The sequence below is a fragment of the Bos indicus genome, chromosome 3 (assembly GCF_029378745.1).
Source record: "Bos indicus isolate NIAB-ARS_2022 breed Sahiwal x Tharparkar chromosome 3, NIAB-ARS_B.indTharparkar_mat_pri_1.0, whole genome shotgun sequence".
Classification (NCBI taxonomy): Eukaryota; Metazoa; Chordata; class Mammalia; order Artiodactyla; family Bovidae; genus Bos; species Bos indicus.
In genome coordinates this window covers 9,182,075-9,197,214 of record NC_091762.1, presented here as the reverse complement: position 1 = coordinate 9,197,214, position 15,140 = coordinate 9,182,075, and the positions used below count along the sequence as shown (strand labels likewise).

The window sequence follows — 15,140 nt, the reverse complement described above, 5'->3', positions numbered from 1 at the left end:
AAAAATAATATTTTAAATTTATTAAATTTATTTTAAATTTATTAAATTATTTAAATTTATTAAATTTATTAAATTAAATTAAATTTAAATTTAAATTTTTTTATTTAATTTTTTATTTAAAATTAAAATTTAAATTTTTAAATTAATTTAAATTAAAAAATTAAATTAAATTTAAATTAAATTTAAAAATTTAAATATTTAAAAAATATTAAATATTTAAATATTTAATTTAATTTAAATATTTAAATATTTAAATTTTAAATATTAAATATTTAAAAAATATTTAAAAAATAATTTAAAAAATAATTTAAAATAAATATAAAATAAAATAAAATTATTTAAATTATTTAAAATAAAAATTAAAATTAAATTTAAAATTTAAAATAAAATTAAAATTTAAAAATTTTAAAATTAAATTAAAATTTAATTAAATTAATTAAAATTAAAATTAAATTTAAAATTTAATTAAATTAATTAAAATTAAAATTAAAATAAACAAAAATTAAAATTTGTTACTCAGTCTCACAAACTTAGAGAATGAACTTATGGCTGCCAGGAGAGAAGGATGGAGGGGACAGGATAGTTAGGGAGTTTTGGATGGACATGTACACACTGCTGTATTTAAAATGGATAGCCAACGAAGACCTACTGTATAGCCCAGGGATGTTATGGGGCAGCCTGGATGGGAAGGGGGTTTGGGGAAGAATGGATACATGTATACATGTGGCTGGGTCCCTTTGCTATTCACCTGAAACTATCACAACATTGTTAATTGGCTCTGTGTGTGTGTGTGTGCATGTGTGCATGCGTGCACACATGCTCAGTCATGTCTGACTCTTTGCAACCCCCTGGACTGCAGCCTGCCAGGCTCCTCTGTCCACAGAATTTTCCAGGCAAGAAAGGGTTGTCGTTTCCTACTCCAGGGGATCTTCCCATTCAGGGATCGAAACAGTGTCTCTGGTGACGCCTGCATTGTCAGGCTGACTCTTTTACCACCGAGCCTCCAGGGAAGCCCCTAATCACCTATACGCCAATATAAAATAAAAAGTTGAAAAAAAATGTTTATTTTCTCCTGCAGTCTATCCCATATCATTTTTTTAAATTTATTTTTTAATTGAAGGATAATTGCTTTACAAAATTTTGTTGTTATGTCAGTTTTATTATTAGTCCAGCCACAGAACTCAAGAGGCAGAAGAGAGAAATATTCCCCTTTCTGACAACAGGTGGATTTTATATAACTTTCCCAAAGTTCTAAAGCTAATGGATGAATGATTCATTGCTAGCTAATTCAATAACTTTGATTTCCATTTTAGTAGATGAGGCAAGTGTACCTTAGAGCTGCCTCTCATGTAGTGTACAGTAGCCCTTTGAAGAGCATCAGGGACTTGAAAACTGTGAGTGAAAGGTCAGAAAAATGTGGAGCAGAAAGAACTATAGCCCTGGGATTAACACAACAAATGTTCATTTTCAGCTCTACCAATTTCAGGCTGTGAAATTTTAGGTGAATTGTTTAACTCAAGTCTTAGATTCTACTTTTTTTTTTTTTTGCATAATGAAATTAAGAACATCTATCTTGCTTATTTCAATGATCTTAGTATGTATCACATAAGAGTATGTACATAAAAATCGTGAATGCTTTGCTAGTTAAGTGGTATCAAATGCTTCCCTGTCCAGCCCTTCTTTGAAAGACTGGGGACATCCCTAGATTTCCACTTAGGTTCTATCCAATATTTTCCCCCATCTACTTGCATTTTCTACTTGTCTGTTAAAGGGTGACTAGCACAGGCTCTAAAAATTTGACCTGCCCAGTGGATACAATCTCAAGGAAGCTCACATGAAGGAGCCATAGCTTTAAGCGGTCAGGGGAATCAGAGATACCACAGTGCACCAATTGTACCTTTTCTAGAAATCCTAACCCACTAGATTCTCTGTGTTCTAACTCATGCCAGGAATTTGCTAGTGCATTTCCAAAGCTGGTAAGAGACACTATAAGTATTTTTAGAAATGATACTTTTTACATAAACAAGGCAATTGTTCGGATTCAGTGAGATAATATATGCAATGACAAAACACTCCCAAAGCTATGTTAATGTTACATAGTGTCCTTTGTACTAACAACAAGCAATATTCATGTGACCATTATACTTTACTGTTAAGCCTTATGTAACAAAAACAGGATTTTTAGTTCAACTTCTCCATTTCTTTTTTGAGAACTAATTTGTTTCTAAAACATGGATAATACTCTCTTCTCCATTAATTTTAGAGTTTTTGGAGGACAGAAGCAGAGTAATAGCTTTGAATGTGCTTTGAAAATAAAGGGAACTTAAAGAGATGAAGTTTTTATAATGATAATTATAGCCATGCGTCACTCTAATCTGCTGGAGCAAGAAATAATTAAGTCATATCTCTGTTAAAATTTATATAACACATTCTAAAGCCCCAAAAAATTGCTTCTAAGTTTTTCAAAGTTTTGGACTATCTATTCCTTTGTTGGTTTTCTGGGCAGGTCTACCATGAGCTGATGCTTCTGAGCAGAAGAGTTTTTCTCAGATGTTTAGAGGCTGAGTACAGATAAAATTCAGATATATAAACTATAAAGCTGAAAACCAGATAGGTTTGGATCTTAAGTCTCTTCCCAGTCAGGAGGATCCCTTTGGAGACCCAGGGTGTTTCTATTAAAGCAGGCCAAAAGGACATTTCAATAGCCTCCTTAAGGGCAATTTCCAAAACTTAATAGAAAATTACGAGGATATCAGCAAGGGGCAGAACTCACAGGTTTGTAGGCAAAAGAGCAAGATCCATAGGTGGTGATGAGCCATCGTTTTCACTATAAACTTCTGCACACAGCATGGCATTCTTTCAGTGGAGAATCAGCTTCACTTCTGTTGCCTTTTTATAGCCACAAAGCAAAGGAAGTTGAGTTAACTCATGATGGACAGACTAGTTCTTTTTCCTGTTGTATAAAGTGCTTAGCAATAAATATTTATTGAATGCCTACTATGTGCCAGACACTATTGTTGGCACAGGCAGTATAAAGAGCCACAAAGCGATTTGATCTCTCTCCTTTCATGGAGCTCATATTCTTGTTATGGAAATCAACATCAGCAGGCAGTGTAGTGTGATATGTATTTCAAAAGAGAAAATAAGAGGAACTAGGAGGGCAGCAGAGACATCTAATCCAGGCTAGGACAGTGTCAGGGAGGCTTCCTGAAGGAACTGATGACCAAGCTGAGCCAGATCTGAAGAGCAAGTTAGCATAATTAGGAGAAAGGTGATAGGGATCAGGCAATGGGAAGAATGTGTTAACACTGTAAGAGCTTTATAAGTGATAGCAACTAATATTGCAAAATTATTAATATTAGCATATGCAATAATAATCATGTAGAATTCTATTATACAATTGTATATAACTGTATAATTATTTGTACTATATGATCATTATAATCATATATGTAATAATAATATAATGTATATATCAGATATACAGGTATTATCTGATAATAATATATAGTTATATATATATAAGTTTAATAACATATACAGCTATATATAAAATATAGATATTATCAGATATCAGATATTATCTGATAATGTATCTTATCAGATATAATATGGCTATATATAATTATAAAATTGTTATAAATTGTAGTGTATTGTATTACTGTATAGACTGGTTCCAAATAGGAAAAGGAGTACATCAAGGCTGTATATTGTCACCCTGTTTATTTAACTTATATGCAGAGTACATCATGAGAAACGCTGGACTGGAAGAAACACAAGCTGGAATCAAGATTGCTGGGAGAAATATCAATAACCTCAGATATGCAGATGACACAACCCTTATGGCAGAAAGTGAAGAGGAAATAAAAAGCCTGCCTCTTGATGAAGGTGAAAGAGGAGAGTAAAAAGTTGGCTTAAAGCTCAACATTCAGAAAATGAAGATCATGGCATCCGGTCCCATCACTTCATGGGAAATAGATGGGGAAACAGTGGAAACAATGTCAGACTTTATTTTTCTGGGCTCCAAAATCACTGCAGATGGTAACTGCAGCCATGAAATTAAAAGACGCTTACTCCTTGGAAGGAAAGTTATGACCAACCTAGGTAGCATATTGAAAAGCAGAGACATTACTTTGTCAACAAAGGTTCGTCTAGTCAAGGCTATGGTTTTTCCTGTGGTCATGTATGGATGTGAGAGTTGGACTGTGAAGAAAGCTGAGCACCGAAGGATTGATGCTTTTGAACTGTGGTGTTGGAGAAGACTCTTGAGAGTCCCTTGGGCTGCAAGGAGATCCAACCAGTCCATTCTGAAGGAGATCAGCCCTGGGGTTTCTTTGGAAGGAATGATGCTAAAGCTGAAACTCCAGTACTTTGGCCACTTTATGCAAAGAGTTGACTCATTGGAAAAGACTCTGATGCTGGGAAGGATTGGGGGCAGGAGGAGAAGGGGACGACAGAGGATGAGCTGGCTGGATGGCATCACTGACTTGATGGACGTGAGTCTCAGTGAACTCCGGTAGTTGATGATGGACAGGGAGGCCTGGCGTGCTGCGATTCATGGGGTCGCAAAGAGTCGGACACGACTGAGTGATCTCATCTGATCTGATATGCATATATATAGTGTATATAATATATAATATAATTTGTATAATTGTGATTGAACTAGACATGACTCAGGACCATTCTTTTATGAAGCCTCCCCAGTCCCTGTTAGAAGTATAACAAGGGCTTTGTCTGGGTTGGAGGTGAGGGAGAGTGGTAATGGGAGTAAAATTTAGGACCAGATACCAAGCAGTTTGAACTTGGACCCAGCTATTCTGGGGAGAGGTGGGTGGTGGTGGTGGTCCAGTTGCTCAGTTTTGTCCAACTCTTTGCGGCCCCATGGACTGAGCCCATAAGGCTCCTCTGCCCATGGAATTTTCCAGGCAAGGATATTGGAGTGGGTTGTCATTTCCTTCTCCAGGGGATCTTTCCGACACAGAAATTGAACCCGAGTCCCTTTTATGTCCTCTGCATTGGCAGACAGATTCTTTACCATTAGCACCACCTGGGAAGCCAGTGGAGTGCTGGGGAAACTGAGGAAATAGGCCCTGAGACCTGGAGAAGTAAGATTGTATGTAGCCTTTTCCACTAACAGGACTCCTCAACCAGCTAGCTCATTTCTAGGGATTCTGAGCATTTGGAGTCATTCACTGAGCAATCCTTCTCATCATTTCCCATATATACTTATTCAGTGTTGAACAGTTGAGTGCCTTTTTGAGATATAGTGAATTGGGAAGCTCGGACCAAAGACTGATTAATATAAAATTTTCCAAATTATGTCCTTTCACAAAATTAACCCATATTACTTTCACAGTTTTAACAAGCATATCTCCCTGAAATATGTAATTAGTACATTTGCACAACCACACATCTATCTTGTGTTAGTTGTACAGAGAAGGGAGAAAGACTATGAAGTTGCCAAGAGCTGCTAAAAACCTAACTTTGTATCTTCTTTATTCCTTCTTTATTCCCTGAAGGAATGTTCCTTCTTCTCTTGCATTTAAAACTCTTGCTTGGTCTCATATGTATGTCTTTAGAACTTCTGTATTGGTATCTTGCATGTGCATGCTAAGAAGCTTCACTCATGTTTGACTCTTTGTGACCCTATGGACTCTAGCCTGACAGGCACCTTTGTCCATGGGATTCTCCAGGCAAGAATACTGGAATGGGTTGTCATGCCCTCCTCCAAGGGATCTTCCCAACCCAGGGATCCAACTCGTGTCTCCTGCAGCTCCTGCATTGCAGGCGGATTCTTTACTGCCACCAGGTAAGCCCGTGCTGGTGTTTTATTCAAGGACTTATCTCCTCTTATGCTTGGACAAATGTCTTTTCTCCATATTTCAGCCTTAAGCTGTCAAACAAGCAGTGTATTTTTCTTTTTTTTAATTAAGAAGGAACTAGCTTTTGTTGCAGAGAAGGCAATGGCAACCCACTCCAGTACTCTTACCTGGAAAATCCCATGGACAGAGGACCCTAGTAGGCTGCAGTCCATGGGGTCGCTAAGAGTCGGACACGACTGAGCGACTTCGCTTTCACTTTTCACTTTCATGCATTGGAGGAGGAAATGGCAACCCACTCCAGTGTTCTTGCCTGAAGCGACTTAGCAGCAGCAGCTTTTGTTGAGGATCTTTTCATGTGTTTATTAGCTATCTGTATGTCTTCTTTGCAGAAAAGTCTGTTTAGGCCTTTTCCCCACTTTTGATTGGGTTGTTTGTTTTTCTGGTATTGACTTGTATGAGCTGGTGCTTTTATATTTTGAAAATTAACCCTTTGTCAGTTGTTTCATTTGCCATTATTTTCTCCCATTCTGAAGGTTGTCTTTTCACATTGTTTATAGTTTCCTTTGCTGTACAAAAGCTTTTAAGTTTAATTAGGCCCCACTTGTTTATTTTTGTTTTTATTTCCATCACTCTAGGAGGTGGGTCATAGAGGATCTTGCTGTGATTTATGTCATTGAGTGTTCTCCCTATGCTTTCCTCTAAGAGTTTTATTGTTTCTGGCCTTACATTTAGATATATAATCCATTCTGAGTTTATCTTTGTGGTGTTAGGAAATGTTCTAATTTCACTCTTACACGAAGCTGTTCAGTTTTTCCAGCACCACTTATTGAAGTGACTGTCTTTGTCCTGTTGTATATTCTTGCCCCCTTTGTCAAAAATAAGGTGCCCATAGGTGTATGGGTTTATCTCTGGACTGTTTATCTTGTTGCATTGGTCTATACTTCTGTTTTTGTGCCAGTACCATACTTTCTTGATGACTGCAGCTTTGTAGTCGAGCCTGAAGTCAGGAAGGTTGATTCCTCCAGCTCCATTCTTCTTTCTCAAGACTGCTTTGGATGTTTGGGGTCTTTTGTGGTTCCATATCAATTGTGAAATTTTAAATTCTAGTTCTGTGGAAAATGTCACTGGTAACTTGATAGGGATTGCATTGAATCTGTGGATTGCATTTGATGATATAGTCATTTTCACAATATTGAGTCTTCCAACCAAGGAATATGGAATATCTCTCCATCTGTTTATGTTGTCTTCAATTTCTTTCTTTAATGTCTTAATTAGAGAAAGGCAAACCAAAACTATAATGAGATACCACCTCACACCAGTCAGAATGGCCATCATCAAAAAAAAAATCTACAAACAATAAAAGCTGGAGAGGGTGTGGAGAAAAGGAAATCTTCTTGCACTGTTAGTAGGAATGTAAATTGATACAGCCACTATGGAAGATAGTATGGAGATTCTTTTAAAACCTAAAAACAAACCACCATATGACCCAACAATCTCACTGCTAGGCATAAACCCTGAGGAAACCAAACTGAACCAAAAAGACACGTGTACACCAGTGTTCATTGCAGCACCATTGATAAGAGCTAGGACATGGAAGCAACCTAGATGTCCATCAACAGATGAATGGATACAGAAGCTGTGGTACATATATACAATGAATAATTCTCAGTCATAAAAAAGAAACAGTTCAGTCAGTTCTAATGAGGTGGATGAACCTAGAGCCTATATACAGAGTGAAGTAAGTCAGAAAGAGAAAAACAAATATTGTATACTAATGTGTGTATGTATATATATATATATATATAATGTAGTGATAGTCACTCAGTCATGTTCAACTCTGTGACTCCATGGACTATAACCTGCCAGACTCCTCTGTCCACGGAATTCTCCAGGCAAGAATACTGGAGTGGGTTGCCATTTCTTTCATATATATATATGGAATCTAGAAAGATGATACTGATGAAATTATTTGCAGGACAGCAGTGGATACACAGACACAGAGAACAGACTTATGAACACGGAGGTGGTGGTGAGAAGGAAGGAGAGGATGGGAGATATGGATAGAATAACATGGAAACAGACATTACCGTATATAAAATAGATAGCTAATGGGAATTTGCTACATGACTCAGGGAACTCAAACCAAGGCTCTGTAACAATTTAGAGGGGTGGGATGGGAGGGAGGTGGGTGGGAATTTCAAGAAGGAAGGGACATATTATACCTATGGCTGATTCATATTGATGTTTGGCAGAAACCAACATAATACTGTAAAGCAATTATTCCTCAATTAAAAATAAATAAATTGAAAAAAGAAGATACTAGCTTTTGTTGATTTTTAAAACACCTCCAGCAGGAACAATAAGTACATTTCAGACTAATCTGTATGTGGTGGTTTTGAGCAATTAAACAGCCTAGAATGGGGAAAATGTTGAATGGCTGGCAGTCATCAAGTTTCATCTGATAGTTAATGAGATTCCAAGAGTGAAGGATCAGTAAGAGACCTGCCTTTTCTGATTTCAGCTCACAGTGCACTTTTTCTTCTTTCAGGCTTCTTAAATTCTATAACAATATTCATCTTAAGAGCATATTTTTATCTTCTTGTTAAAATACAGACAAAGAATTTTCAGTTCAGTTCAGTTCAGTTCAGTCGCTCAGTCGTGTCCAACTCTTTGTGACCCCATGAATCGCAGCATGCCAGGCCTCCCTGTCCATCACCAACTCCCAGAGTTCACTCAAACTCACGTCCATCGAGTCAGTGATGCCATCCAGCCAGCTCATCCTCTGTCGTCCCCTTCTCCTCCTGCCCTTGATCCCTCCCAGCGTCAGAGTCTTTTCCAATGAGTCAACTCTTTGCATGAGGTGGCCAAAGTACTGGAGTTTCAGCTTTAGCATCATTCCTTCCATAGAAATCACAGGACTGATCTCCTTTAGAATGGACTGGTTGGATCTCCTTGCAGTCCAAGGGACTCTCAAGAGTCTTCTCCAACACCACAGTTCAAAAGCGTCAATCCTTCGGCACTCAGCTTTCTTCACAGTCCAACTCTCACATCCATACATGACCACTGGAAAAACCATAGCCTTGACTAGATGAACCTTTGTTGACAAAGTAATGTCTCTGCTTTTCAATATGCTATCTAGGTTGGTCATAACTTTCCTTCCAAGGAGTAAGTGTCTTTTAATTTCATGGCTGCAGTCACCATCTGCAGTGATTTTGGAGCCCAGAAAAATAAAATCTGACACTGTTTCCACTGTTTCCCTATCTATTTCCCATGAAGTGATGGGACCGGATGCCATGATCTTCATTTTCTGAATGTTGAGCTTTAAGCCAGCTTTTTCATGCTCCTCTTTTCCTTTCATCAAGAGGCTTTTTATTTCCTCTTCACTTTCTGCCATAAGGGTGGTGTCATCTGCATATCTGAGGTTATTAATATTTCTTCTGGCAATCTTGATTCCAGCTTGTGCTTCTTCCAGACCAACGTTTCTCATGATGTACTCTACATATAAGTTAAATAAGCATGGTGACTGTACAAAAAAGATCTTCACAACCCAGATAATCACGATGGTATGATCACTCACCTAGAGCCAGACATCCTGGAATGTGAAGTCAAGTGGGCCTGAGAAAGCATCACTACGAACAAAGCTAGTGGAAGTGATGGAATTCCAGTTGAGCTATTTCAAATCCTGAAAGATGATGCTGTGAAAGTGCTGCACTCAATATGCCAGCAAATTTGGAAAACTCAGCAGTGGCCACAGGACTGGAAAAGGTCAGTTTTCATTCCAATCCCAAAGAAAGGCAATGCCAAAGAATGCTCAAACTACCACACACGCTAGTAAAGTGATGCTCAAAATTCTCCAAGCCAGGCTTCAGCAGTACATGAACCATGAACTTCCAGATATTCAAGGTGGTTTTAGGGAAGGCCGAGGAACCAGAGATCAAATTACCAACATCCGCTGGATCATCGAAAAAGCAAGAGAGTTCCAGAAAAACATCTATGTCTGCTTTATTGACTATGCCAAAGCCTTTGACTATGTGGATCACAATAAACTGGGGGAAATTCTTCAAGAGATGGGAATACCAGACCACCTTACCTGCTTCTTGAGAATCTATATGCAGGTCAGGAAGCAACAGTTAGAACTGAACATGGAAAAACAGACTGGTTCCAAATAGGAAAAGGATTATGTCAAGGATGTATTAGTCACTACACTGTATGGCAACTCAACTATCAACCCCAGTAGTATTATTATTATTGCTTTTTCTTCAAAAGGCAGTCATATACTTACGTATTGCTTTTTCTTCCAGTACCTCCTCTTGATTACCTGGAACAAAGAAAAGGGAAGGATAATTCACTAGATAATGGAACAGTGACAATTATTTGATTACTCTTTCCACCATGTGACAATTTCTACTGCCTTGAAACTAATTTCAACATGTTTGCTGCTGCTGCTGCTGCTGCTGCTAAGTCGCTTCAGTCCTGTCTGACTCTGTGTGACCCCATAGACAGCCGCCCACCAGGCTTCCCCATCCCTGGGATTCTCCAGGCAAGAATACTGGAGTGGGTTGCCATTTCCTTCTCCAATGCATGAAAGTGGAAAGTCAAAGTGAAGTCACTCAGTCGTGTCCAACTCTTAGCGACCCCATGGACTGCAGCCTACCAGGCTCCTCTGTCCATGGGATTTTCCAGGCAAGAGTACTGGAGTGGGGTGCCATAAACCTTACTTTTTATTATGCCCTAAAACACTGAAGTAAAATAAAAAAGGCTGATTCCTTTGGGAAAAAAGATTCTAGCTTTTGAGAAACCTCTTGTTGTGCCATTTGCAGTTGAGCAGAGTGCCAAATAGCTTGAGATCTGGGACAGGAAGCTGGTCTGGGGTACAGACCAATAGAAGAGAAAGACTGCTATAGACAGAAACTTTGAGAAGAAGGACAAATTAGATAAAATCAGGTGGCCCTGTGGGTTGGCAGGCTAGGATGGAAGCTGGAAAAGTCCCAATGCTAAAACTTTTTTTTTTTTTTTGGTCCAAAAATTCCCATGCCCTCCAGAATTTTTCTGGGAAAGTGGCATTGACAGGATCTGGAAAACAAAGGCAGATTGTATGACATATATAGCTGGAATTTTAATATAAAAGTGAACCAAAAATAATAAAACTACAGCCCAACCCCTTTCCACTTCAAATATTGATACGATCTAAGAGGCAGGGATGGGGAAGGATGTTGGGGATTAGGCTGATTTTAAGCAAACTCAATCTAACTAAAGCAACGACACTATCCCAGTTCAATTTAATTCTAAGGAAAATATTAATAATCAGAGTCTCACTCAAAATGCCAGGCAGAGTGAAGGGATTGCATTTCCATGAAAACAAAGTAAAACAAACAAAAAGTATTATACTTAAAAATATACCATTTTTATACAACTATTAGAATGCAATCAAAGTTATAAGAATTGTTAAGAAGCAAGAAAACACGATACATAATTAAGAGAAAGCTCAGTTAATAGAAACAAACTACAGATGAGCAGTTTTTGGAAATAGATAAAGACTAAAACAACAATTGTAAATATTTTTAAGAATTTATAGGACAAGTTGTTGAAAATTTGAAAAGATGGGCTCATTCTAGAGAGAAATGAAAATTCAAATGAAGAACTAACTGGGAATTCTAAAATGTAAAAAAATATAATATGTGAAACAGAAGTTAATTTGATGGACTTAATAAATATCAGAATAGACACTGTCAAAGAAAGGGTCAGTGAATGTCAAAATAATAAAAACTCGTCAAACTGAAGAAAAGAGGGGATCAAAAACATGAAATATTTACAAATAAATCTGATGAAAGTGTAAGGATAAATCTGACAAAGGCACTGGAGACTAGAAGTAAATGGGAAGGAATGCCTATTGATGTGTTGGAATATTCAATATTGTTAAGATGTTAGTTCTCAAGATGGCAGAGCAGTAGGTAGATGTGGAATACATCTCTCTCCATGGATACATCACAAATTCACCTTCAGACACAGAAGATCTTGAAGAACACCAACTGAGAGCAGGCAGGAGTACCTGACCCCCGGAAAAGAATACATAGAACCAAGCAAAATTCAGTAGGATGAAGGAAGTAGGGGGAAAAAGAGGAGAGTAAGCAGGATTGGACCTTGCCTTGGTGGGTGGGGGAACTGAAGCAGGGCTCTAATCTCCACATCAAGGCAATTGTTTGGGACAGAGGAGAAACATTTGAGGCTGAGAGTGAAGCAGCTGATCTGTGACAGTCTAAATGGAATGAGAATCACACAGACAATCCTTACTGTAGCCATACGTACCCCAGACAGGGATGCGAGTCCCGTAGAAAGCACAATAGCTGGGAGCTGAAGCATAGGGATTGGAGTGCAGTCCCATGCTTTTGATGGCAGGGATACAGCCAGAGGGGACATGAGGGAGATCACCATGGGAAATGCCTGTGGAAGAAAACCAGGCAACCATGGAGGCAAGGTGATACTGTTGAGTCACACGTAGGGTGTGCAGCCATCACCATTGCTCTCTCTCTCCCCACACACCAGCACTGACAGCTGAACAATAGAGAAAGACCCCAGAGAGACTGGCCTTTTAAGCTCCTGACATGCCAAGCAACAGAGAAGGACCAGCCAAAGAGGCCTTCTGATCACCAGTTTCCAGAGGCTAGAAAGACACTTAAAGGGCCATATCTCCTGTGACTGAGGCAGTTGGTGTCCCATCACACTAGGGTCCCCACGATCCAAACAGCTGTGTCACATTCACACTCAATTTTCACTGGGGCAGAGTTGCCAGGGGCTAAAACAAGCCCTAATAGTGTCATATCTTCTGTGACAATAGCTGCAAGCACCCTTGTGTAGCTGACATTGTCAGGGTCCCTGTGATCCAAGAAACTGTGCCACCTCCATCCTCAAACCCCACTGGGACAGAGTTGTCAGAGGCTAGAAAAAACCCTGGAGTGGGGTGCCATTGCCTTCTCCGTGACTTAGCAGCAGCAGCAGAAAAAACCCTAAGAACACCATATTTCCTGCTGCCCTAGCTGCCAGCTCCCCTGAGTACCTGATGCTGCCAGTTTCCCTGCAATCCAAACAGCTGTGCCATCTCCACACTTGGTCCTCATTAGGGCAGACCCAAGTATTCCAGGGAAGCCTCAGAAGCAAACCCCTATGGATATCTTATATGGAGAGGTGGAGATAAAACCACAGTTGAAACCCAGGGGCTGTGTGTCTAAGGAAGAGGACCTAAAACCTTCCCACCAGCTGTACAAGCTTCAGATTAAATCCACATGATCAACTAAGCAGACTCTCTGTCTGCCTAGAATATATAAAAGGACAATAAGAGTTCCCACAAAAGAAAATGCACTAGTTCTGACAACTGTGGACATTGGAGGCTAGAACACACAGGACGAGGACCAGATTAGAGTCTACAGAGACCAGCCCAGTATTGAAGGGTGCCCTATGCAGGTGAAGTGGACTGTGACTCACAGCAAGGGAAAGGATGCTGACAGCAGAAATTCAAGAAAAACATTTATTATTCTTGTATTTTGACTTGTTCTGCAGTTGCTTCTGTATTTTTTCTTTTTCACAGTTTTTTTTCCTTCTGTTGCCATAGTTGTTGACTTAACTAGTACTATTAAAACTATTTAAACTTTTGACAATTTTTTTAATCACAATTTTTATTTCTTTTATATACTTCTGCCTCTACACTGGTCTTTTGTGGTTCTGTGGGTTTTCCTTATTTTAATTTTTAAAATGTATTATTTTGCTTCAACACTTATTCTTTTGTTTGCTTTTCCTATGGTAGTTATTCTTTTTAATACATATAAATCTTCTTCATTTACCTTTATTTAACTTTGCATTTCTATTCTTTATTTTCTTCCTTTTATTTCTTTTTCTCACCATGTGTGTTTGTTTCATTTTCATTGCTTTGTTCCACAATTGGCAGCTTGCTTTGGTTTTGTTTCCCAGTTTGTGCTTTAGTTCGTTTTGTTTTTAACTGGTTGGTATTTTTTTGTTTCCTTTGCTCACTGGGAAATCTACTGTACTTCTTTTTTTTTTTTTTTTTTTGGACTCTTTTGGTTTTGTTTATAGGTGTTTGTGTGTGTGCATATTCCGTTATTTTTGTTATTGTTTGCCTGATTTTGTATTTGCCATTTGTATGAGATGAATCTTTTGTTTTTTGTTTTTGTGTGTTTGTTTTAATCCTCTTTAAGGCCATAACAAATTACCTGTGCAAGCTCCACTCCCCAGCTAGAGATCGGGCCATGAGCCTTTGGAATGGGGGTGCGGACTCCAAGACCCTATACTGCCAGAGAACCCCTAACCCTAGGGAGTATTAATTAGTGAGAACTCCCACAAAGGCATCCACTTGTATACAAGACCCTGCATCACCCAACTGCTGGCAGCACCCAGTGCAGAATGCCTAATCCAAACAAACAAGACAGAAACAAACCCAATCATCAGCAGACAGTATTACCACCTCACACAGCCCTGCCCATCAGAGGGGACAAAAAAAGCTCACCTCCTTCCACCAGAATGCAAGCACAAGCCACACCCTACACGAAGCCCACACGAACTACTGCACAAACCTTACCCATGCGGGCAGAAACCAAAAGGAAGAAGGAATTTGACCTCGAAGCCTTGAAAAAAGAAGACCTCAAACACAATAAGTTAAAAAAATTGAAAAGACAGAGAAATATTGTGAAGATGAAGGAACAACCTAGAAACATGTAAGTCCAAATAAACAAAGAGGAAATAGACAACCTAACAGAAAAATAATTCAGGATAATGATAGTAAAAATTATCCAAAACCTTGAAAATAGAATGGAGAAAATGCAAGAATCAATTAACACATTTAACAAAGACTTAGAAGAAATAAAGAATAAACAAATGGTGAAAAAAAGCACAGTTACTGAAATTAAAAATACTTGAGAAGAAATCAATAGCAAAATATCTGAGACAGAAGAACGGATAAGTGAGCTGGAAGACTGCTGCTGCTGCTAAGTCACTTCAGTCGTGTCTGACTCTGTGCTACCCACCAGGCAGAGCCCACCAGACTCTGCTGTCCCTGGGATTCTCCAGGCAAGAACACTGGAGTGGGTTGCCACTTCCATCTCCAATGCATGAAAGTGAAAAGTGAAAGTGAAGTCGCTCAGTCGTGTCAGACCCTCAGCGACCCCATAGACTGCAGCCTTCCAGGCTCCTCCGTCCATGGGATTTTCCAGGCAAGAGTACTGGAGTGGGGTGCCATTGCCTTCTCCGACAGAATGATGGAAATAACTGCTGAAGAGCAATATAAAGGAAAAGGAATGCAAAGAGCTGAGG

The 15,140-nt window shown here is 38.8% G+C and overlaps 1 protein-coding gene across 9 annotated transcripts in view; it reads right to left on the bottom strand.

Moving 5' to 3' along the window:
* Nucleotides 1-15,140, bottom strand: part of CD84 (CD84 molecule) — a 99,337-nt gene that overhangs the window by 42,446 nt on the left and 41,751 nt on the right. For all 9 annotated transcript variants that reach the window (XR_011565109.1, XR_002183698.2, XM_070783480.1 and 6 more), the window contains 2 exons: nucleotides 10,105-10,140; nucleotides 2,774-2,889 (listed from right to left, as the gene is read on the bottom strand). Coding sequence is in view for 7 of the 9 variants with exons in the window: in XM_070783480.1 (XP_070639581.1) it covers nucleotides 2,774-2,855 (82 nt within the window). In the remaining 2 variants the exon portion in view is untranslated. The remainder of the gene's footprint in view (nucleotides 1-2,773; nucleotides 2,890-10,104; nucleotides 10,141-15,140) is intronic.